Source organism: Trypanosoma cruzi, genomic scaffold (assembly GCF_000209065.1).
Source record: "Trypanosoma cruzi strain CL Brener 1047053516469 genomic scaffold, whole genome shotgun sequence".
NCBI classification, from domain to species: domain Eukaryota; phylum Euglenozoa; class Kinetoplastea; order Trypanosomatida; family Trypanosomatidae; genus Trypanosoma; species Trypanosoma cruzi.
In genome coordinates this window covers 58,866-82,419 of record NW_001849544.1, presented here as the reverse complement: position 1 = coordinate 82,419, position 23,554 = coordinate 58,866, and the positions used below count along the sequence as shown (strand labels likewise).

Sequence of the window (23,554 nt, the reverse complement as noted above, 5' to 3'; positions counted from 1 at the left end):
AGCACCCAGGAGTCAAAGAACGAGCGTGGAATCCAATTCGGCAGGTCGCTCACTGTTTGCAGTTTCCGGACGGAGACACCAGAGGCGAGCCCAACAACACTGTAGGAGAGCTCGATCGTCGGCTTGCGTGTGGGGACACCGTGTCCCGCTGCGAGTATCAAATCAGCACTTGAGCGCCGCAATTTTCGTTTACGAGCACGTTCCTCACGTTTTGCATCCTTTCTACTGATGCCAGCGCCACCCGGAGAAGAGTCTCGTGTACCCTTTCGCCGTCTCACCTCGTCGCACTCGCCACCCTCGTCCTCGCCCTCGTTCATCTCTGAGTCCGTTGAGACGTAGTCGTGTTCCATCTCATCGGGCTCCTCAAAGACAAGAATAAAGTGTGCAATAAGGAGTTGAGTCCCTTCAGGAAGCCCGGAGCTCGTGCGAGTGCCAAGCATCCCCTTATTGGCACCACCATCGAAAACGTTGTCATCATCACACCTCTCGCTCCGGCTGTCAAACTTCGAGTCCATTGTGTTGGGGAGCTGATAACTATTCGCCACGACGCTAACATTGTCACCGCTTTTCTGTCGCTCTATTGCTGTCGCCAAGTCGTCATCGGTGAATCCGCGACGCGCAAGTCGACTTTCCGGCAGAACATCTGGTGCGAGCGTTTTGACTTTCATCCACGTTGTCTCGTCGACGGTGCCTATATCCCAGATAAAGTGGTGCGGCTTGTTTGAGTTTGGCTGCTGAATTATTCCCACGCCGCCGGTGTGGATAGCAACGACATCACAGTAGCGATTGGGAAGTGCAATGTGTATCTTCGCCGCATGCAAAACGTCGTACACCACTAAGTCAAATGAGAGACGCTTCAGGCCCGGTGTTTCATCGGTCTGTAGGTAGCAGTTCCTTACCGCGGCATTGACTAAATAACCTGCCTTTACTGACGCTTCGTAACGCATCAGCAGTTCATCTCCTATGCAAGGAGGCGTAAAGTAAACATTGCCATTTGGCGAGAGTTCCCAGTAATCCACCATGCTATGCACATCATGTACGGAAACATTGGGAAGGCCTTCCCGCTTCTTATTCACCCCATGAGAAAAAATACTTCTGTAGCTGCCACTCTCTGCTGCATGCGTGACGCGGTGGCGAGTGCGCGATGTGGGAGGGGGTGAGATGGAGACTGCCTTGACGCTGGCAGAAAGCCTCATAAGGAAGCGATAACTACGCATCAAGTATGTCTCGCATCGAATTTCCCCCTGCAGTGACGTAGCATCATCCACTTCCAGCAGCCTCTCACTGGGCGGCAGGTGCACCAACTCCGTGATACTTATCGTCACTTCGTTCCGCAAAAAACTCTGCATGCCCCTGTAGGCAACGTAGCCTAATGTCACCGCAAAAGCAATCTCAGCAAAGCGACGAATTTTTAACGACATTTTATTTCCCTCCCGCCCCTCACCTTTAACAACAACAAAAAAAAAAAAAAATAAATAGTTCAATTCACCTTATTTCCTGTTCCTCACTTCCCTTTTTTCCTCCCGTGTAACGACAAATGAAGGAAAACGACAAATAAAATAAGATTCAAAAGAAAACCCCTCGGAAACAGCGCACGGACGCGGGCAAAGCAAAAGCAAAAGCAAAAAAAAAAAAAAAGATGTCTCCATTGAACTTCATTCACGTATGTGTACGGCCTTTTTTGTTGCAAGCTGTTGTACAAATAAACCTCGGGGTCTCGCTGAGGAGTCCCGTCCCCCACTAACACCACCACCACCACCACCATCCCACACGCCTCCTCTTAACGCGTCTTCTCTCATGAACCGTAGAAGTACGCCAATAAATGGCGCAAATACGGCAGGAAAAAACAGCAACAACATGATTGCTTCTTAAAAGCACCAAACAACAGACTCCCCACTTTCCCTCCCATCCAAAAGAAAAAAAAATTCAACGAGACCCTCGTTATTATGGTGTCAGCGACGTTCAGTTCGATTCCTTCATCCCTCTGGCAGTCACTTTACACAATACAATGTGGTGTCTACTCCTCCCCTCATCCTCCCACTCTCTCTTTTGTGAGTTTTTAACACATCCCGGCGTGCGATGCCTTGCAGGGACAAACCACAAATAGCCACAAAAGCAAACAAACGAAAAATGTTCATCCAAGAAGAGAAATAACACAAATAATAAAAACGACTACAATAATAATCATCATAATAAAATGGCAACGGCATATGTTCATAACATATACAGTCACATCTCACAACTTTGCTGCATAGTTCCGGTATGTTCTGCGCTCGGAGGATGGTGGAGATGCTCCAAGTGCGGTGCGCAGTTTTAACCGGTACGTTCTTGCCACTGCCGCGGCTTTTCCTTCCTTCCATGGCGCTTCATGGCGCGCAAGTGAGGTAGGGTGGGCGTTGAGTGTCGTAACAAAGTCTCGTTGCTCCTTGTCTAGTACAAGAAACGGAAAACCGATGCACTGTTCATTGGCAGTAAACCATGCGTACGAAAGTACCTCCGCAAGAGTTCGCCGATGCGGGCTGCATGTGATCCAAATCCATCGATCCACAACAAGCATGGCTGCCTCATTTGCACCCGGCGCCAGTCCGTCCCAAGCTGACTCCAGACAAAGAAGCCCAGAACTCAAAAAGGCTAATTTTTTTGTTCCTTTATCAATTATTTTGTTGCGTCCATCATTTTCACAAATCCGAACCTTCACAGAAGGAGAATGAGCAGACGTTGCACTACGCAAGATACGCGTCGCAATCTCCTGATAGGCCTTTGGAACCCCGCTAAGCAACGCAGTCGTATCTTGCAAAGATTCCGATAACGGCTCTTTCGATTCTCCGTCTCTATAAAGCGAAACCCTATGACCCCATGGTACTGCCGCGTGCACACCAATCTTTCCCAGAGCAGATGGCACTGCCTCCAGTGGGGGAAAAAAATCTTTGCAAAGAGAAGTCGTACAAATAACAAAGCTGTACGCAGCGACACACAACTCCGCAATGGACACTGTGGCCTGTGGAATGGTTGCATAGTAATGGTGAGCAAAACGTTCATAATGCGCGAGTGATTTCATGGCAACGTCGGACATCTCTCGAATTCTTCGCCGCAAAACCTCAGATGAATCGCCGCACGAAGCATCCGCTTTTCCACTTGAACGCGGCAGCGAAAACTGGGATTCTTGTGATTTCCCACAATTTCTCACTTGACAGGTCACTTCTCTCATAAAACGTAGTAATGGGGCTCGAAGATCCACCAAGATGTGATGCATATACTCTATCCACGCACTTTTTCTTAATGCCCGCGTCGTGTGGAGGGAAGATGATGAACAAGGAGGAAGTTCCCCCAGCCAATGCCCACATTGCGGCAGGTATAAATCGACACAGAGGACAAATGCCGCCAAGGGTTCAGTCACCACCGTATTTTGGGACAGAGACTTCACAAGGAAGAGATCTTCCTCACCTTTTGGCAACTCAGACGACAGTGGCTCAAAGTCCACCTCACACGGAATAGATTGAGCCCGGCAGAACCAAAGAAAAGCAATCACCACAGGGTCTCCATGCAACCCACGGACGTAAAAACCTTCACTCGATCCTGCAGTCTTATTGATTGTGCCACCGCCAGCACTCCCCTTTTCCCTCTTATCAAGATTGAATGACATTGCCTTTGCGCGGGCGGTGTTGGAGGCGGCCTCCATGAGAGGGAGCATGGCAGGGCTGTTGTGCACCTTCAGCAGGTACAAAAACTCGGCGCATAAAGCCTCAGCAGCAAGCTGCGGCGTCATCTTCCCCCTTAGTGCGACCCACGCAGAGTAATAAAAGCGCGTCGTGAATTGATACCAATGAAGCGGCCGTTGTGGAAGCTTCGGTAGCCCCGCAAGTGACGATTCCATTGGGGTCAATTGTTTTTGCGTCGCTTCATTGACTTTTTCCTTCTCATTGGAAGCCGGTACGTCGAGGTCACTGGGTGCATCACCGAATAGCGCCTGACATCGCAACGCCCAAAGATGCGATCTCTGTCTTAGTGACAAACAGGGTAGCATGTGGCGTCTGTAGGCCCTTTCTTCCATGAGTTTGGCAATCTCCATCGCAAGGGCACCAACGTAGTCGGAGGGGCAGTCGCGGCACAACATTATTTCAGGTAATCTCATGACGGGATAAAAATAAAGGGAAACACGGGAATATCGTTCGAGAAAGAAGAAAAAAAAAAAAAAAAAAAAGGAAGAATGCCACACACATACACACACAGAGGATTGGCAAATAAGGAAAAATTAGGTCCACCTTCACCCTCTCCTCCTCCTCACCCAACATTCTCGTAAGCAGACTTCACAAAAACAATGTCGCGGCAGCAATAAATGTCCAACAACAACAACAACAACAAAAATAACTAACTTACACAAAACGGAAAACAAATAAATAAACAAATTTCAAATCAACATGAGAACAAATAGCAGATACACACATAAAAAAAAAAAAAACCGTCAGTCAAAAACAACTTCCACCTCAAACTCGATAAAAGAAAAAAAAAAAAAAAGAAACTGTTGGAAAACAAAAAAAAAAAAACCGGGACACCAAGTATTCAAACTTCGTGTCTACACGCATATGTCAGGCTGCCAGGTGTCAATGGAGCGCATGGCAGATGCAACCCCGTCAGTCCATATCGATCACCCTTTGTTTCTTCGTGTTCCTCCCTCGTCTCTCGGCGTGCCAATCCGCTTGCAATAAGGGCCATTACGGCACCCATTTCATTTGTAGCAAGAATATTATACGGCGAACGCCATAAGAACTGCAGCAGCTCTGAAGAAACACAACCCCTTGTAAGGTATTGGTAGAGACATTCACTTATTTTGTCGATATTGTGAGTTTTGGACTCAACAGAATCCTTCGATAAATTCGGATACAACTGCGGCCACACCGCTGTGAAGTGTGCCGCAGTAAATGTGACGCCAAGCTGCTTTTCACAGTGAAATAAGATGGTGCTCAAGACATCATCGGTCACGTCGTCGGAACCGCCCAAAAGAAATATGGTGTGGTAGACCACCATTTGTGGTGCCAGCGTCTGTGACCATATATTTTCCACCCACTCTGGACCAAGAAGCACCATGCGCAGCTGCTGATTTGGCGTTGCCGAGAAAGACGGTGGCTTGTTAAAAACCCGCGGGTCACTCCCGCGTCCACTTTCTTCTGGTGAGTAAGGTAGAGTGCAGGGTAGAAAAAAGAGCGCACCGCGAAGGCGGCACTCTTCCAGTAAAGCCTCCAAAAACACATCCCTCCCGCGCAGGCAACGTTCCTTTTCGTCATCCCCGTCCATCTCATCGGGGTCATCCGGATGGACAAACCCCAGGTGGTACAGCACCGCATTGTCAAAGGATTGCTCATCAAAGCAGCATGACACAAATTGACGTAACCGTTGTAGAGCAGTAAAAAGAGAAAGAAGTCCCTCTGAACTGCTGCTCCACCACAATCTCAGTCTATGTGGAGAAAATGGAACAGAAAGGGAAATCCGATTTGCCTCACCGTCTTCATTTTCTTCTTGTTGCTGCATGGATGCAGCAAAATCACGACGGCGGCGTTGAAATTCCCAAAATCCCTCAAGGGTACCGTGAATCATATAATGCATATCAACTGCATTAATCTCCGTAAATTCATGTTCTTCGACTCCTTCAACATGAGGCTCAAGCGGGATGAAAAAGGATCGAGGAAGCCACCGTGCCAGGATGTGCAATGGACTCAGGGGCGCAGTGTGGTAAAGAAATCTCAACGTGCGATGAAGAAGCGTTTGGAACGCTGTGTTGTTGGAAAAGTTTTCCGAGATAAATAAATAGTTAGACGTATTCGTGAGGCAGGAATCAATTAGTACAGGCCGTGGTAACTGGCCCTCGGTAGATTCCCTTTGCTGCCCAACCCGTTCCTCAAACCACAGTCGAAGTCGATCCAACTGATTTTGCGCCGCGGCAGGCTGCTCCACAGAAACCAAATCAACAGTGGAATCCCTGTAGGTACCGACAAGTACTACCGGCAAGTAAGGCAACCCCACACGTGGATCCCCCACGCTGTCATTGTCACCTCTCAGTGCATTTAAAACATGTAAACTCGGCATCGTTACAGCATGTTGAATTGTCTGAACTTGCTGCCATATCGCTTCCTGCATCGATTTCCAGTCATCCTGCACACGATACAAAATGTAATACACAACGCCCCGACTTGGAAGCTTCACATGTCCCGTACTAGCCACAAATAAGAAAGGGGTCGGTACCTCAACAAAGTTCACCCCAACCCGAGAGGGTTCCACACGACTGTCCCCAACAGCGGTCATCCACTGCCGCATGTTGGATGGTGAAATCTTGCTGTGACCACCCAAAGGAAGAGAATACGTAGGAAAGGGAACTTCAACGATTGTTGAAGTTCGCCGGATCGTCATTGTGTGTGGCTCCACTGCTGGTGAACAAGCGATCAAAGACACTTCATGCAAAAAAGAGCTTATAAAACTCGATTTCCCACACCCTGCTGTCCCCACCACATAAATACTATACGCCAACAGCCTCCTGTACTCATCAAGGTCTTCTGATTCACACCAGCGTAATTTCTCTTCCATAATTTCAAAAAAACTGAGAGCAGGCAATGTTCCATTGGATTCACTTCGTTGATTTACAACATTCTTGATGCACCCTGTGGTGAGTAGTCGCCGATAAACAAGATTTTGCGCAGAGCCACGTGCTTTGGCACGACAAAGCCGACGAACATGCTGCAACGAAACCTCGCTCTTTACGTCTTCTTTGAGGCGACCACAGTCCACAGAAGGAGGCTCCACGCACTCCCCCTCCGGCATCGGTAACTGGGATTCATCTCCCAAAATGGTCTTACCGTCTCCGTGAAGCTCCGCCACTGTGCCTTCTACAGTCGGTGAGTATAGTGCGTTCGCTGTGTTTTCATCCATGTTTGGAAGATCACCATCTTCGCTAGCTCGACGCCGGAGTGAAGAGCTTTTCCTCTCGGGTACGTATGCTGACTCCGTCGATAAAGTCACCTCCCCTAGTAATTGCTGGTTGGATGCTTCATCACGCAAAGGAATGCATGGTTCCCATCCAGAGGTATTCCCATCCATGACCCCTGAGTGCCGTTCATTCGGTGGCATAATCGTCTGCACGGCTGCATCCACAAAGTCGATGGAAGGAAAAATGGTGCGACCCGTTTTATTTTCTTTTTCCCGAGCGGCAGCAAAGAGTTCGAGAAAGCATCCAAGTTTTTCTCCAACACTTTCAACCAGCAATGGCAAGAAGATGTCCTCTATTCCACGTATATATTCTCGTAGAAGATCCAAGTAAATGGGAACTTCGCAGCGTTTTACAAGTGACGTATTTTGCCGCGCACCGTCTGCTTCCTTCTTAGCATGCAGCAATCCATTGCATAGATGCATTTCCTGCAAATGAGAACGTTGCAACTGAAATGCAACGCAGAACAGTATAGACTCCATCGACTCTGCAGCACTGAGCTTAATCAAAAGTCGCCGAACGACCTCAGCCTCACTCAAGCGATAAAACAGATCTTGCGGCGGCACTAACAATGACTGTGGCACTGCTCCACGTGAAGAACAAAACGTTCTCGGTGAGCCCAAGCCATCAGAAGCACAAGATGAAATGCGGGACTTCACTCCTGTCATATCCTCAGACCAAGACCCCTCAGCCTCTTTATGGGAACCTTCATGCAGCAACGGCTTCAGTTTCCATTGGTTGTCAGGTGTCTTTTCTCCTTCCGGAAACTGAAGCAAAACCTCATGTTGTTGTTGTTGTTGCTTCTGCTGCTTGGGTGAGAGAAGACTTCTTGAAGGTGACTCGCCCGTCTCAAAAAAATCCCCAAGCATAATGTAATATTGCCACTCAAGCCTCTGACACCACATAACTGCCTCATTTTCTACGCTAAAAAACCCAAGCACAACGCTCACAGATTTACTTGGATGCGTTGCCGATGAAAGGCAACGCCGTAGTCGTCGCTGCAACCCCTTTTGCCTCGCCACGTTTGATACACGGTGTGACTGCTCAAGAGCAGCAAGAATTCGTCCTTTGGAGAAGACCGTTTCGCCAATTGCCTCCCTACCACACCAGCCCTCAGTCAGCCGGGAAAAAATCAAGGGATCAATAAGAAACTTTTGCAGCCGCGCTTTGGCGTCAAGTAAGCTGTCATCCGCGATTCGCCCTGTACCCGCACAATGGTTCTCGCCACTTATTTCTTTCTCAGCGCCGTGATCATGACCATCGGCATTGCCACCATCATCGTCATCATAATCTTTCACCACGAATGCCCCCAGTGAGCACCAAAACGACAGGTACCGCAAGAGTGATGCGGATGCGCCATCGTCAGCATACAATCCCTTTTCCCCTTGGAGAAGAGCCCCGACATCCACCTCCAGAACGGCGTACACCACTCGTGTAGTTGGCTGCAAATTAACATGGCCATCTTCCTCCCCTTCTCTATTGAAGTGAGGGAGTCGTGCAAGGAGAAAACGGACAATTTCTTCCGGTAGAATCTCGGAGGCCCGTGCGTCTAGATCAAAAAAGAAACGATTGTTGTGTCGCTGATGCTGTGAGTTTTCCGTGCAGACGGACGCCACATTGGCAAACCACGCACGCACCGCAACGAGAGAACGGGATGCGCTCGCTGACAAGGCCTCAAAAGACGCGCCTACACCCGCCATCACAATCTCACAATTGCCCGCATACTCGGGATCAAAGAACGTGATTCTCACCAAATGAAAGCAAAATGTTGCTGTTTTTTGACTGTTTTCCGTCAGGCTTCCCTTCACAAACTCTGTCAACGTCTCCACGTCTGCGAACTCCCCTTCGCTCTGTTTCGAATAGCGCCAAGGCGGTTCATCTGCATCTGCTCCACGCAACGCATTTCCTCCCCCTTCCATCCATTGCATTACAGACACTCTCAGGGGTGAGGAGACAACCTGCAAAACTCGTCCTGATAACCACTCCAGCATCGATGCCTCCACACTCCCCAGTTCACCCAATGCCCTGCTTTCACCCTCTTTGGAAACATGGGGAGGGACACATGAAATAAACCAAAAATTACCACTACGACGCAATTCATTCCATGCCGCGTCACCCAGCGTCGTGGCGATGGAGCGATGATCAATACAGCCATTGTGAAACAATATATGCGTCCCGCTTCCCTTCATTTGTATGGAAGAAGGCAATATTAGGCATGGCATTCTCGAGGAGTGAGCCACTCTTCCAGACCCTTCTTCTGGTGTCCTCTCATCAGCAAGAGACGTGCTGTTCATTGATTCCTCTGAAGTACCCGAGACGCATGGATGTAAAGCAATGTATACATTAACACAGCGACCCACCCGCATACTCATAACTTCATCAATCTTTTATTAAACTTCACACCCTCTTCTCTTTCCCTCTCCCTATCTTTTTTTTTTTTTTTTTTTTGTTTCTCTATGACTTTCTGAAGATACCCCCACGGAAAAAAATTAAAAAATACGCGTATATTTGAAGCCTATTCCTCTATTCCTACAAGAAATAAAAAAAAAAAACAGTTTGGCTCAAATGCGTCCCGCATCCCCTCATGCTTCAAAAAAGAATTATCCCGAACTCATACAACAGCAAACAATTTCGTTCAACGGGCTTACATGCGCAATAGCCATATTCCTTGCAAAACCCAGAAGGAAGCGGTCATTGAGGGCACCAAAACCACTGGGAATCCCTCCGCGTGGAAGGTGATGACAGGACGCAGTTGGATAAAAAACAAAAACAACAAAAAGACAAGCTTCAATTGCTACCCTCAAACATGGGCCCATTAAAATCATATCAAATAAAATTAAAAAAATAATGCAAATTCCTTTTTATTCGCGTTGTTTCCTTCTTTTATTTGTCATCGTTCCGTATACGCAACCCATTCCCTATGCCTTGCGCTTTTTTTTTCGCCTGGCAGCAAAAAAAATCCCAATCGTGAAGGCCAGTGAGAAAAACCATAGGGCAATGGTGAGAAGCCATTGCTTTTTCCACGAATTATCTGTGTTCGCACCCTCTGTGAGAGTACGTCTTTTTGGCTGGGCAGTGTCTTTTCCACAGTCACTGGTCTTCTCTTCATAAAGTTCATGAGGCGCTACGGGTGTCTCTAAAATAACAGAAGTCCCATTGATAAGCAGGGTGCGCTTCCCCGTAGCGGAAGTAAGATCTACGGGTTCCTCAGATCCACGAATATTATGTGTCCTCTCCTTGTTAAACCAAACTATTATATCGTTGTAAAAACGGGTTTTCGGAAAGGACCGCACCAAAGTTGGTAAAAGATTCGGCTTCCTGTAATGTGGAATGTTCAGTCGAAGTGGAGGTGGCTTTTGCAGTACCTCGCCAACCCACAGTTCCTCTGGTGGGAGTGGTTGACACCCCTGTGACGACAAATTAGTCCTCAACGATCCGTTGTACTCTTGAAGCAACTTAATCAAATGAGGTTGGAAGCGCAGAATACGCGACGAAACACGACCAAACCCAGTCAACTCCGCACGATCTTCAAAGACTTCCACAACCGCAAATGCATTTGTCAATGTTTCAATTTGTCCTTCCAACGTGACGCAGTGGACGTGGTGCGCTCCTTGTATCCTGTAGTCCCCCTTGTGATTGTGCCCAGAAAACACCAATGGCATTTGGTCGTACTCCTTTAAAAGCGGACCCAGTCGATTTGTCTCAAATCCAATAGGGAAGTGAGCAAACAGGATTACCACGCGACCGGCAACCTTGGCCGCATGCAGTTCCTCTTCTAGCCATTTTGCTTGCGCCTCTTTTGCGGTCGCGTTGGTGGTTTGAGGATCGTTCACCAAAGAGTCCAAAAAAATAAGACAGAATGGCGGGTGATCAATTTTGTAGTACCAGCGAGGCAGACCCAGTTTTTTCCTGAGCCACTCTTCATGGGTCTTATTCATTTTACCAAGGCGATCATTATGGGCGCGAAGATCATGGTTGCCCAAAACACTGTAGTGCGGCGCCTTGGCACGGTTGAAGCTATCCAGGATGGGCCTCAGGTTCCACATCAAGTTATTATTGACAAGGTCCCCGAGATTTACCACCACATCCATATCCGCAACGCGATTAAAGAGCCCAATGGCCTCATCCATCTTGTCTCTCGCAAGATCATACCGGCGCACTGTCCATGCGGTCGTCCTCTGGCGCTGCTCCCGCAGCCACTGATGCATCGTTTCCCATGGCGCCTTTTCACCCGCTGGAAACGTGTCGTAGTGGCTGTCTGCAACAAGCCCCATGGTGAGAAGCTTGCGCGTGCTTTTCACTTTCTCCCCGGTACAAAAAATCGCCACTCCAAAAATAAAATAAAAATTCAACAAAACCGCCAGCCGGACCATCGGAAGATTCCGGCTGCCGCGCTCCCTCACACCAGCACCATGTCGTCCTCTCGCCACCATCACCTGCACACTCCCCGTCACTCCCTCCTCCTCGCTTGCCTCCATTACTCGTGTGTAGCGCCGCCAGGGCGGTATTAAACCAACAAACAACAAAAAAAAAAAAAAAAAAAAAAAAAGCAAAACATACGCAAAGATAAAGTAGAAAATTGTCATGAACACAAAGGATGCCACATCAAAATACGCAGAGTTGTTTACTCAGTTCATTGCTGTATCATAATAAAAAGTGCAACTTTCCGCCGCTTCCCATTCCTTTCTCTTCTTACTTCTTGCAGCCTTTCCCATTCTTTTCTCCACTCATGTAAGTCAAGCAGGCAACAAAAGAAACAAACAACAAGAAAATGCATGCAGTCTGATAGCCTCGTCGCGTAACAATGCGAGCAACAAAAAGCAAGAAAGCAGCGGGAAAAACACAATAATAATAATAATAAGGAAATGGAGAAACACGGGTGTATAATTCATATGCGTGTCGTTGTGAGCCATTGCGCAAGTGTGCTCACATGTGCGTCGCGGTGCAGCACGTCATCACTGCGCCACAACCACAAAAAAGTAAAGACAAATAAGAGAATGAAATGAAAACAAAAGAAGAAAGTAATTCTTTTACTTAAGACAACATACATCCATGGAGGCCGTCCTCCACCCCCTCAACAAAACAGGTGGACAAACAACCCCCTCCTCCCGCGCGAAAGCACACACACACACACAAAAAAAAAAAAAACGAAAAAAAAAAAAAAACAACAACAAACACCACCGCTGATAAACCCAAAACCAACAGAGACACCACTTGCATAAAATTATTTTCTCCTCAAAACATTCCTTACTTTTGTGGCGCACTCTTCCCCATACCTCCTTTTTTTTCTTTTGTCTGTGTGTGTGTGTCGTCTTATTTTCGCATGTATCCTCGTGCATTCTCTTCAGCGCCTAAAAAGGGACTTGACCGCCACACCCGCAAGTGAACGATGCAGTGCGACACATACATAAATACATACATTCAGATAATTACATGGCAATGAATGAGTTGGCTCCCACCGTGTCAGACCAACCACTCTTCGTACACACACACGCACACACACACACACACACACAGAGAGAGAGAGAGAGAGAGACGCATTTGTACAGGGGAGCAAAGGTTAGATACATATAGGCACGGAAAGGCATTTGGGCCCAGCAACCAAAAATATGCCGCCAGCACCCAAAACAAAACAAAACCATCCAAAAAAAAAAAAAAAAAAAAAAGACCCAACATGCCCAAAGAATGTCAGAATAGAGAAATACGTGAAAAACAAGGCTGCCGCTTCATCACAATAATGCACTCCGCAAAAAAAAAAAAAAAAAAAAAAAAAGCACACCTCCCCACGTCATGCTGCAGACCGCACAATGCGAAGACCACTTTCCCTCACATAAACAGAAACCGAAAAGAAAAAGAGAAGAAAAAAAGTGAAATTTAATCACATAAATATTTTGTTTCACTTTTAGACCCCCCTCCCCACAAACAACTTTTTTTTTCGTCCCATTGGCCAAAATGTTCTTCATTGACCATGTCTACATGAGCCGTCAACCATGTGCACTGGAAGCTCAGCCTAAAGACAAAGTAACGCGTTCTACAAAAAAAAAAAAAAAAAAAAAAAAAACGCGTATCCTGTCATTTGCCGGCGCCTCTCAATTTTTTACTTCGAGAATACCGTAAATTAATGGTGTGAGGTTTATATTTTTCTGCCAAAACACCAATAAGACAAGAAAAAAAAAAAATATATTTCTTGCCTCATCCACGTTCCATTTCAATAATGGCGTTCTGCACCCCTTGCACTCTTCGGCTCTTTAGACGCGGGATGGAATCAAGCCACCCGCCATGAAGAGCCCACCGTACTCGTCACTAGAAAAAACAAACACGCCACCCTTCACGTGGTCGTAAAACAACGCCACGCTATTCACAACACCACAAAGAAACCTTTTTTGCGGCTTTGACGCGGAATTCATGGAAGTATTCGCAGCCACAGCAGGGGCGACATCGCCTGTGGATGGCAGGCCATTTTCTCCCACTGACATCGGTGTCTCGTTGGATAACAATGCCTGGCACAGTTCCCTCTGTGCAACGTGGGCAAAGGGCACGTCGTAAAAAAGCGTAGCGGTGTTAGCTTTCCCCTCAGCATCGGAACGGGAGGCCGCAGACTGAAACCCATTTGCCAGAGAAACGCCTCCCAATGCCATTTGCAGCTGACCCAAAAATGAAGGACAAGACATCATCAATTTCAAATATGGCAATGACGAAGGAAAAGACAAAATTGAAGAAGCACTATCCGGAGCACCACAATGACCATGCGCTTGCTGTCGTGAGCATCCATTGCTTCGGTGACCCTCTGAAAGACGCGGAATACAATTTTCTTGGAGTTTCTCAGAAAGCGGGGGAAAGGGAAGAGGAACAACTCGCAACAACTCCGTCGCAGCTCTCAATAAAGTGTCCATCCCGTGCTGTTCCACCAGATGGTTAAGCAGTAATTGACGTTGATAGCCATACTGCTCGTCACCAAATGGTGAGGGCAATTCACTTGAAGTCGTGCTGCTTTCATCATCGTTTCTGCTTCCCGAATCGTCATCGTCATTTCCATCATCTCTTTGCGATTGACAATTACTGAACACACCAAGGTCAGCCAAGGAAACATAAGAGCAGCGTGCTCTTTTTATCGGAAGCCGTGTTTGGGCCGAATTAAGAGCGTTGGTTAAGCCCGTCTGCTTTCTCAGACCTATCACCTTTACGCGAGACCCCGTTAATGCATCAAAAACGTATGTCGTGCTGTGAAGAGCACCCACTGCGACAAGCACCATTGAATCACCATTATTATCACTGTTTCTATCGGCAATCTCATGACCGCTTTTATCTTCATTCCTCATCTCTTCCTCCTCCTTTCCTTCCTTCTCCTCCTGCAAGCAGAGTGGGTAACTTAAACCCGACATGCCTTCCATTGTATTACAATTTGTTCGTCGAGATGCTGACGCTGAGGATGAAACCCCGTCTGATTGATGCCGGTGTGGATGTCTTACGACAGTGACGGCACAGGGCAAAATGTAGATTGGAGCCCTCTTGGTGTAAGAGTGGAAGTGAGATACACCGTTCTCCGTAAGCGCCGTTCGTGGAAGAACCGGACAAACAGGGATGACACGCACAACACCACCATAGAGTACATCAAACACCAGACAAGCATACATTCCTGCACGGTACTCAAGAGGACGGTCATAAGGAACCAACGCACGTGCTGGCCCAACAGAGGCCGTAATACATAAGTAACGGCCGTTTTCGGCAACGGGTGTCAATGCAAAGTTCCTTTCAGACCGACGAGAATTATTCATCCCACTGGAACTCCTACCCGCAGTTCCTAGTACCTGAGACAATTTCCCAATATTGTTATGGTAGCCGCTGCTGTGGTTGTTGCTTTGTTGTTGGTGGTTCTGGTCACTGTTTGACCGCCTTTTAGGTACATCAGTGTAATAGCTAAATGTGGGTAATGAGCTCGCCGACTTCCTTTTCTTCTCATGGACAATAAACTCATTACACGTCGATGAGCTTTCATCAGCCCCTTCACTCCACAAAGGGTGTCCGGAAGCTGCCATGCTAAGTAGCTGATATGGTTGTTGTTGTGGGGCATATCTGGGTTCCTGAGTTCCTGGCCAAATACATGCACTCTGGCACAGTACCTGTGAAATTTCTTCAAACACCAAACGAGATCCTGTCCGGTAGAGAACGGCTTCCCCAGAAATAGAGGCGTCATTATTTCCTCTTGTTTCATTACTTGGCGTGGGCAATTTCTTCCCCTCACCTCTAAAGTGACGTGCACGAAGAAACGGCAGGGAATTAAACCCACCACCAACGCCCCCATTAGTATTTCCTTGATGGTTTCTGTGTCCTCTCGTACCTTGGCCGTCGTGATTATAATCATCATTGTAATCATCATCATCATCATCAAAGTCTTTGTCGGAGCCGGAGGAAGGCTCTATTACAGCCAACGTATGTGGAACTAGGTGGTCTCCATCCTGACGCAGCAGCTGCTGCACGATACGACGACCCAAACGATTTCCCTCTTTCGTCTCTGTCCCCGCTGGAAGACCCTTCTCCTGTACGAGCCGCGACATCCGTGACACTGCTGATTCACGTTCAGTCCCACCACGCGCCAATGAACGCCGATCAAAACCAATTATGCGCGTCCCCACAAAAAAAGCATCTTGCATTTCCCCATCTTTAACGGGAGCTGCTGATTTTTGAGTGAAACTCCTTTCCCGAAGGTCAGTAGAAGATTGCATTGCGGCAAGTGCAGCGGGAAGACCACGCTGGGATACGACCACGACGTTGTCTTTTGCACTTTCAATGTCGCGCTCATTCCAAGCGTCATACATGGAAAGCTGGCCATATTGATTGATTGTGTAAAACGCCTGCATCAGGGGCGAGACCAAAATATCAAACACGGGAAAAGTGGCTATGCTCTGAATAATCGAGCCGTCGGCGGGCGACCAACGAAGAATAAGATTGTCTCTACCGGACGAAAGGCACTGCAGTGCAGCGAGGCGTCGTTGAGCCTCGTGTTTCCACAGAGGACTGCCTTCTTCCAGCGGAATAACACTGGACGACGAATTGCCCCGCCAAAAGCGAGGATCCAACCAACGTGCAACTGTGATAAGCGTCTTATGAATCCGAAACGCAGCGTAAAGACGCTCTTCCTCGCCAACTGCACTGTGGCGGGACACATCCGACGCATCAATTTGGCCACATTCTGCGCGGTGCAGCGAATAGAGGAATACTTTACCCGTCGTCGCATGATGGGAACGGCTTGCCTCATCCCCTTCCGGCACAAACGGTGGAGCATTTTGCACCGAACAAAGAAGAAACTGCCCAGATGGAGAAAACGACAAAAACGACTCCAATTGTTCATACCAGTACGGATCCTTCAAGCCTTTCATCAGAACGACATCCAGTACAAGTTGCTCGCAAAATGAATCCTGTAACTGATCATTAAAATTCATCTGGTTTAGACCATTCGCAGCGCGAAGCGCAAACACCACCAATCTACTCCTTGTCGTTAAAAGGGCCAAGAGAGATCCACAAGGCGTCACAGAAACAATCTGCACTTCATTCAAAATCACATCGGATGGACGATCAAGATTGTATTCTGTTGAACTCACAGCTTCTTCATCGGATCCAACTGAGGCACTCCCTTCGGACTGCGTGAATTCATTCGCCTGATGAGCCATACGGTTTACCAGCGCCTGAAAGTGAATCGGCAGAGAAAGCGTAGGAAACATGAAGGGCTCAACGGATTCTTCCGAAATTCCTGGCAAAACAGCACCAATTCCGGTGCCACCGGAGAGAACTTGCTGTGAGTCCAAGAAGCCAGACGTAGCTTCTCCTGATACGGAGATTTCCCCCTCATAGGTTCGCACTGTAACAGGCTCATTCATTGCCTTTTCACTTTGAGTTGGTCTTCCCTGGTTTCCGTTAGGAAAAAATTTCGATGCAACACCATTTCTTTGTGAGCTCATCAAAAACATGTTTGCAGCCGGGTTTTCCATGGATCGTAGTTGAATATCCGCAGACACACGTTCGTTCTGAAGATCCAGAAGTATCTTCGGTGCGCTTAGAACCTTCTTTAGAAGAAAATAAAGCGGCGTCCGTCGTGGCTTAGGAGCCCGGCCCAGCTGATATGGCTGCCCGGTGGCCAACACATGTAAAAGAGCCATGTGAATATCAACCTCATTCTTCATGTTATCGTGTAAATAAGGTGTGCCACAAACTTCCTTATGGTTTGGCAAGTTCGCGCCCGTTCCACTTTGCCATTCATGACCCAGAAGTGAAAGGCGAAGCGGTGCCATTAATGTTGTTGTGCCCGCAAGATATTCGTGGACGGCCCTCTTCAGTGTATTCACAAGAGTAAACCCAATGTTCTCTTTTTCATCGGCCATCTTCGCACGACGCGAGCGTGGTAGACGCTGTGATTGACCCTTCCCTTGACCATTATCAGGATAGGACGGGGAATCTTTGCGGATTCCCTTGGTACCGTCTATAATTTCAGAAATCTGCGCCGCGCAATTTTGGTACCAAAATCCTAACGAAGCAGAGACAATGGAAAGCCTCCGTCTAGTCTCATGACGTCCTTCTGCCTTACAATTTGTCATTTCCATAAATCTCTGGGAATTCTGCAGCCACACGTCCGCGAATTCTGCAACGGAACCAACAACCCAGGCAAGAATTTGTATTCGAAGAAATATCTGTGCCCATAGGAGTGCGGGACTAGACATAAATAAAGGTTCACCCGCGTCAAAAGATGCGTCCGACACCTCCCCACTTCCCATAAGGACTGCACGCCGCACCACACCCATGAGCATATGCCACGGCTTACATGCCGAACTTCCTTCCATTTCAGTCTTGACCTCTGAAGAAGACGTTTCACCACTTTCAGTGTAAGAGATAGGTTCCTTCAATTTTCTTTCTGAAACATCAATTGACTCCATCCTTTTATTGTATTGCCCACAGTGAAGTATGATCCATGTAGAAACTTCTTCTATGTTCTTCCTGAAGGTGGAAGCACCACGGCAGAACAATGCAATGATACCGCTGTGTATATCCTTTGTTGTAATCATTACCTCATTGGCAGAGGAGTATAATTGTGACGGGTCCTTTTTGATCTCTTCTGAATTAAATAATCCATCCGCTTTTTGATTTTCACCCCAGGAAGGAGTGAAAGATTCAAAGAGGTGTCTATTAATTTCCAGCTGATGAGCATCCAGTAGTAGTCGCTGAAGTTTTTCATGCAGCAGTGAAAGCCTCTCCAAAATATTTTTCCGGTGGCGAAACCACCCTTGGGATGTGAAGTCTGCCCATGATACCGCTTCTACCAGGCAAATTTGTGCCCACAGCACCTCAACATAAGAAAAAAACACTTCCAAAAGAGATACCCATTCCGGGGGCAAGATGTCGGCTAACTGTGCTCCACTTTTCTTCTCCCCATGCTCCGTTTCACAACTATCAGCATCCAAAAAAACATTAAAAAGTTTTCGCAGGTGAGGCGTCAGAGCAACCAATTCAGTGGTGTTATTGCTGTTGTCGCCACCATCTGTAGTAGTGTCTCGAGCGGCATCCCAGCCAGGTAGAGCAATCCCGATGCGACAGAGCTCCTGAAGAGCACCCGCATTTTTTGTTTCATCGTCGCCTCCAGTTTTTCGATGCATGAAATTCCATAAAAAGGCCGTCCTAGCCGTATCTGGCTGAGAAGAAGGTTGCTGCGTCTCTGTTCCGCCCTCTGTTTTGCATGCCACATTTAAGGAGCTACCGTTTCCATCCTTGCCTTTGGGCTCCAATGTTGTCTTGGCCTCCTTCGGATTTCCCCTGGCACTCTTTTCTCCCGTATTCGCTACGTCCAAAGTCTGTACTCCATTGCCACAGAAGTTGCTGTGCTCCACGGTGGCGCTGGTCAAAAACTGTAGCCTCCGGCAACTTTCTTCCTCCAGCATTTTAGCGGTTTCGGTGAGGCCGAGGTCCATCAGCAGTTCCTGCAGCACGCTGTTGGCAGGAGGCAAATTCGCAGGCGCAGTTTGTGATTGAGGGGCGCACTCCCCCGCATTTTTCTTCGTGCAGGCCGACCCCGAGCTCCTCCGTGCCGGCATTTTGTGTGAAGCAAAAACAGGAGATTGTGTTTTTGGAGTGGGCCAACAAATATAAATGCCCGCCCGCGCACGTTTTTCTTCGACCGTCCCTCTCTCTATCTCACTTGTCCCGTGTGAATATTTACCACTCGGTCAAGCGGTTTGCAACGCCGTGGTGCGCCTCACCTGTCAAATCAAAAAAGAAATTCAGAGGCCAACAAAAATCAGAGCGTCCCTCCTCCCTTTTTGTTGTTGTTGTTGTTGTTGTTGTTGTTTTTCTTTTCTCAAGCACACGCACAAAACAAATTTAGCCTCGCCCCAACACGCACCTGCAAACTCAAACTAAAAAACAAACAAACAAACAAAAAAAAAAAAAAAATGGTTTGCTCACCACTGTGAGTGGCCTGGATAAGATTTCCCCGTTCCTTTCCGCCTTTCTTTTGTCCTTTCTACTCGTGCTGCTTTTTCGCCTGCCCCCTTTTGGGGAACAAATATAACTATAGTTAGATATAAATGTGTGTGTCTGTGTATGCGTGTTTTTGTGCTTGAATGTATTGTGTTAGTCTGCACTAGAGCAAACGACTTGCAATGCAGGCAAATAAAAGACGGATACAAAAACAAAAAAAAAGTGTACAGAAACCACATCACAGAGCACCACATGTACCGTTGTTTTGTTGTCGTTGTTGGCTTATTTTCTTTTACATCTTTTTCTTTTTTTCTACGTTAATTCGATGCGTCAGAACAGGGTCTGCCCAGAGACAGGAAAGTCGTATCCGCAGAACGTGACTACGCCATGCCACTCACCCCACCCCACCTCGAAGGCCGCAATCGGAACAAGGTGCCAAAAGAATAGGAAAAACACATACACAAATTTCTTTTCCCTACAGATGCATGTAAACGAGACATGACAAAAAAAAAAGCAATAAAAAGGCAAAACAAACCAAAAAAAAAAAAAAGAAAAGCTCCTTTTTTTCTCTTCCTTTCCCTTCTTCGTCCTTGCCCTTAAGCTTCTCACCTGGAGAGTGCTTCCTTCGATTCTTTTGGGGGAGCCGGCTGCAGCAGGCCCAGCTCCGCTCGGAGAACAATATACTCGCGACGCAGCAGTGCCAGAATCACCAAGAACTGTTCGGTCTCTTCTTGTGTATTCCAGGACGGGATCACCTTTGGAATTAGAGGAAGCCTCAATGCTGCAGCGCTCGTCTCTTTATCCACGGGTCCACCACGCTTCACTTGAGGTGTGTGACTCGCGTGCGATGTGTGTGTTTTTCCTCCAGTCCCAGAGTGGGTATCCGACGGCATCTGCCTCGCGCGCCGTATTGTGGTGACGGAGAAGGGCGAATCCGACACAGATAACGGATTATCACCACCAGCAGCACCACCCCGTGTTGCTTCTGACGTGCCATCCAGGGCTACACGTCTAGTAACAGGTGGCTGAATCGGTTCTATGCCCACGTCATCCAAGTAGGCGTCAAGCAGCTCATAGGCCTCCTTTGGCAGACGCATTCCGGAGACAAGAAAGTCAACCGTGTTCTGCACAACGGCGGCTCGAATCGGATCCAGTGGCGATAAAGCGACTTCGGTATCGCAGAGCACACTGTAGTAAAGTGCCTTTACATCATTCACGTTGGTTACAGCTGGGTAACGAGGAGAAGGACGTTGTTGTGGCACCGAAGATTTGGTTTCTGGTGTAGAATGTGCTGACCTCACCCCCATTGGAGAATGATGTGGCGAAGTTGTATTCTTTTTGCGCGTTGGCTGCTTCACACTTCTCGCTGAAGGGGTAGCAGTCTTGCGAACTGTACTGGACTGTGAGTCGTGTAATGCTGCCGCCGCGACTCCGCCATCATGCAAAGAACGTTCTGGAGCAAGGTGAAGATGACACAGTTTGTCGCTGATGCCATCACGCAGAAGAGCAGCCATAAGACGCGTCATGACAAAGCCATGTGACGTTGGAATTTCCTCCACCTTGTCCTCCAGCAACAACTCCGCCATAAGCACTGTCGGATCATCAAAAAGACCAAACCCATAAAGGCCCACATCCGTCGGAGTCTTATTGATACTACGGAATTTGGACGGATGAACAGCAAGGGTGGAACTCAGCGACATAAGCTCGGAGCCACTTCCGGTAAGACCGCGTGCGGCTCGAGAATATGCATTTCCAGGCGCAATCCACCTTAATTCCTCCTCTCGCTTTTTGTCCAGAGTCTCGCTAGAAGCTACAATGCCGCTACCTTTCCCATATGAGGGGTGGTTGCTTGTGTTCTTGCTTGTTATTCCTCCCACCGCCGGTGTTGTGTTTCCTCCTGTTGAGTCTCCTTTTCCCAAATGTCGTTTGGATCCCCCGCCTCCGCGCCGCGGTGTTGTTGGCTGCGGTTGAGACGATGAGGAACTTACGCCACACACATTGTCGTTGGACGACGAAGCTAGAGAAGCGGCCACAATAGCCGAAAATCGATCCAAAAGATCTTCTTCCCAGAGAAGGCGATACATATCACAAAGCCATTTGCGGTATAAAATAGAGACACGCAGGTCCACAAACTGTACGGCAGGAAGCAGGAAATCAAATGTAGTGCTGATCACGCGAAAAATAAGAAGAGTTACTTCTTCCCGTATCTGTTCCTGCATGGTCTGTGAACTCGTAATATACTCCTGTACTTGCTTAATCATATTTTCCAGCTCCACGCCAATCCGAGAAAAAAGAGTTGGCGTGGCCGCATTATCTTGCATTTGAGTTTTCGATGCGGCAGCAGCATATTCAAAAGAAAAATCTTTTGGTGTTAATTCTTCGGTTTCCCCGGCTTGTAAGTGAGTACTCGCGGCGGTTGTGGCTGGCTGACCATCCACCCGCTGGAGAGACCGCAAAAGCACATAAAGCACCACATCGTTAGGGCGCACGAACCCACTGGCATCGGTCATCATGTGCAACGTGGTTGTTGGATGCAAGGGATCCATAGAGTTATCACCAAACGGACCTCCACTCGTGGCGGTGGCATGCACTCCCTTTATTCGTTGAAAACCACTTTGCGCACGGCGTGTGATATCGGACGACGCAGCCACAGAACTGTTGCCCCCACCGCTGTTGCCTTCAACCGCCTCCACAAAACCCCCTGCAAGCCTCGTAAAATCCTCCGCGTAGTTGCGCAGAGATGGGAATAACATTGGCATCAGACTTAGTGCCGCAGGAGACGGTAACGTAATAAAACGTCCAATCATGTCCCCTTGTGGTACTGCCCCACTGCACCGGGATTCATTAACGGCATCCGTCACTGCACTGTTTTGCTCAGCATCCTCCATACTCCCAAAGGAACTGTTCAGTGACGAAACAGAAGAAGACCCGCCAAACAGGAGCCCTTCTACCAGCATATTCAAAAAAAACGCCGTCTGATTCATCGCCCGGCCTCCTAAAAAAGCAGTTCCAGCCTCATCACATTTTGATCCATCCATCTCACGTGAAAGGCTATCATTATCCTCCGCATTTTGCATCATGCGCTTTGGTAGCGTTGCGTCGACAGGTGCCACAGAAGAGGCGCTAGCATCTCTGTTATTGCTACCCGTACGAGTTGGCTTTGTGGATGCATGAATCGGGAAGTCTCTATGGGCATTGCTAAAAGGCGTGAAATTTTCATTCTTGTTATCACCTTCGGAAAGTAGCAATCTCGCCAGCGCAGCAATTTCGCCCTTGGGAATGCGGCCCTCCAAAAAATCCCAGAAGTCCTCGGTCCAGCAAGAAGCCCGTTTAGCAGTGAAGTTCCGTGGCAAAACCATTCCCAATAACCTGAATGGCTGAACTGATGTCTGTGCTGGAATTGTGGAACTTGAAGGTTGATTTGCAGTATTCTCGTTGCCGCCTGCACTCCACGTGCCAGAGGCTGTCATGGAATGCATGGGGTGCAACTGACGTCCCACGTCACTCTGAAAAAGTTGCTGCAGCTCAGCTGAGGTGCAGTTCGCCACACACGCTTCAGGTGGATCCAATGTTCCGCGCTGACCTTTCACGTCCAACGCATTTCCGGCTGCCGAAGAGCGGGATGATGTGCTTCGCACCCCTCTTGATCTACCGCCAGCGTCACCTGCTGAGCTACTGCGCGTATGACAGTCGTACAGATGGTGTACTCCGCGGCACCTCTCCGCCAGCTCCATGAGCATCAAAAGGTCCTGGTGAAGAAAGGATTCCAACTCGATAAGATGATGAAGGTCTTTCAGGAGACGCCTCACAAGAGCATCGAACGCGCACACAAAAACTCGCCTCTCTTCTTCCTTTAACAAAGCATCAAAGCGAGAAAGAGTGAGGGCAAGCTCGACGATATAAGTTTTGCAAAGAACATCATTACCCTGTTCAAGGCATTGCATCAATGGAAGAAATTCGTTTCGCATAATTGATGTGATGCCTGGAAGGGTATTTATTCCAGAAGATATCCCCAGAGAGGACTGTAGATTTTTCGGTCGCAATGGTACTTCAGCATTCTGACCTCTCATTTTCCTTTTTAAAATAAAAACTATAACTTCCTTACAGACAATATTCACT

At 48.0% G+C, this 23,554-nt stretch overlaps 6 protein-coding genes across 6 annotated transcripts, besides 20 other annotated features; all 6 read right to left on the bottom strand.

Moving 5' to 3' along the window:
- On the bottom strand, positions 1-1,421 carry Tc00.1047053506357.199 (hypothetical protein, conserved; the record flags this gene model as incomplete). Its single annotated transcript, XM_814187.1, has 1 exon — positions 1-1,421. A coding segment is annotated over one exon (1,421 nt), but the record flags the coding sequence as incomplete, so codon positions are not given.
- Positions 1-23,554: part of a sequence feature (heterozygous, Esmeraldo-like haplotype) that runs on past the window's edge.
- Positions 1,458-1,478: a sequence feature (AT_rich).
- Positions 1,738-1,764: a microsatellite.
- Positions 2,237-4,132, bottom strand: Tc00.1047053506357.190 (hypothetical protein, conserved; the record flags this gene model as incomplete). The annotated part of the gene is made up of 1 exon (XM_814184.1): positions 2,237-4,132. The coding sequence occupies one exon, from the start codon at positions 4,130-4,132 to the stop codon at positions 2,237-2,239; it is 1,896 nt and encodes a 631-aa protein (XP_819277.1).
- Positions 4,175-4,201: a microsatellite.
- Positions 4,342-4,369: a microsatellite.
- Positions 4,496-4,544: a sequence feature (T-rich).
- Positions 4,561-9,345, bottom strand: Tc00.1047053506357.180 (uncharacterized protein; the record flags this gene model as incomplete). The annotated part of the gene is made up of 1 exon (XM_814183.1): positions 4,561-9,345. One exon carries the CDS (start codon positions 9,343-9,345, stop codon positions 4,561-4,563), a length of 4,785 nt encoding a protein of 1,594 aa, XP_819276.1.
- Positions 9,402-9,425: a microsatellite.
- Positions 9,802-9,822: a sequence feature (AT_rich).
- Positions 9,892-11,451, bottom strand: Tc00.1047053506357.170 (serine/threonine protein phosphatase, putative; the record flags this gene model as incomplete). Its single annotated transcript, XM_814182.1, has 1 exon — positions 9,892-11,451. The coding sequence occupies one exon, from the start codon at positions 11,449-11,451 to the stop codon at positions 9,892-9,894; it is 1,560 nt and encodes a 519-aa protein (XP_819275.1).
- Positions 11,498-11,522: a microsatellite.
- Positions 12,108-12,138: a microsatellite.
- Positions 12,457-12,489: a microsatellite.
- Positions 12,489-12,509: a microsatellite.
- Positions 12,618-12,639: a microsatellite.
- Positions 12,722-12,746: a microsatellite.
- Positions 13,009-13,034: a microsatellite.
- Positions 13,222-19,050, bottom strand: Tc00.1047053506357.160 (hypothetical protein, conserved; the record flags this gene model as incomplete). Its single annotated transcript, XM_814181.1, has 1 exon — positions 13,222-19,050. One exon carries the CDS (start codon positions 19,048-19,050, stop codon positions 13,222-13,224), a length of 5,829 nt encoding a protein of 1,942 aa, XP_819274.1.
- Positions 14,279-14,324: a sequence feature (GA-rich).
- Positions 15,331-15,361: a microsatellite.
- Positions 19,276-19,304: a microsatellite.
- Positions 19,368-19,407: a microsatellite.
- Positions 19,939-19,990: a sequence feature (T-rich).
- Tc00.1047053506357.150 (hypothetical protein, conserved) lies at positions 20,041-23,505 on the bottom strand (the record flags this gene model as incomplete). The annotated part of the gene is made up of 1 exon (XM_814180.1): positions 20,041-23,505. One exon carries the CDS (start codon positions 23,503-23,505, stop codon positions 20,041-20,043), a length of 3,465 nt encoding a protein of 1,154 aa, XP_819273.1.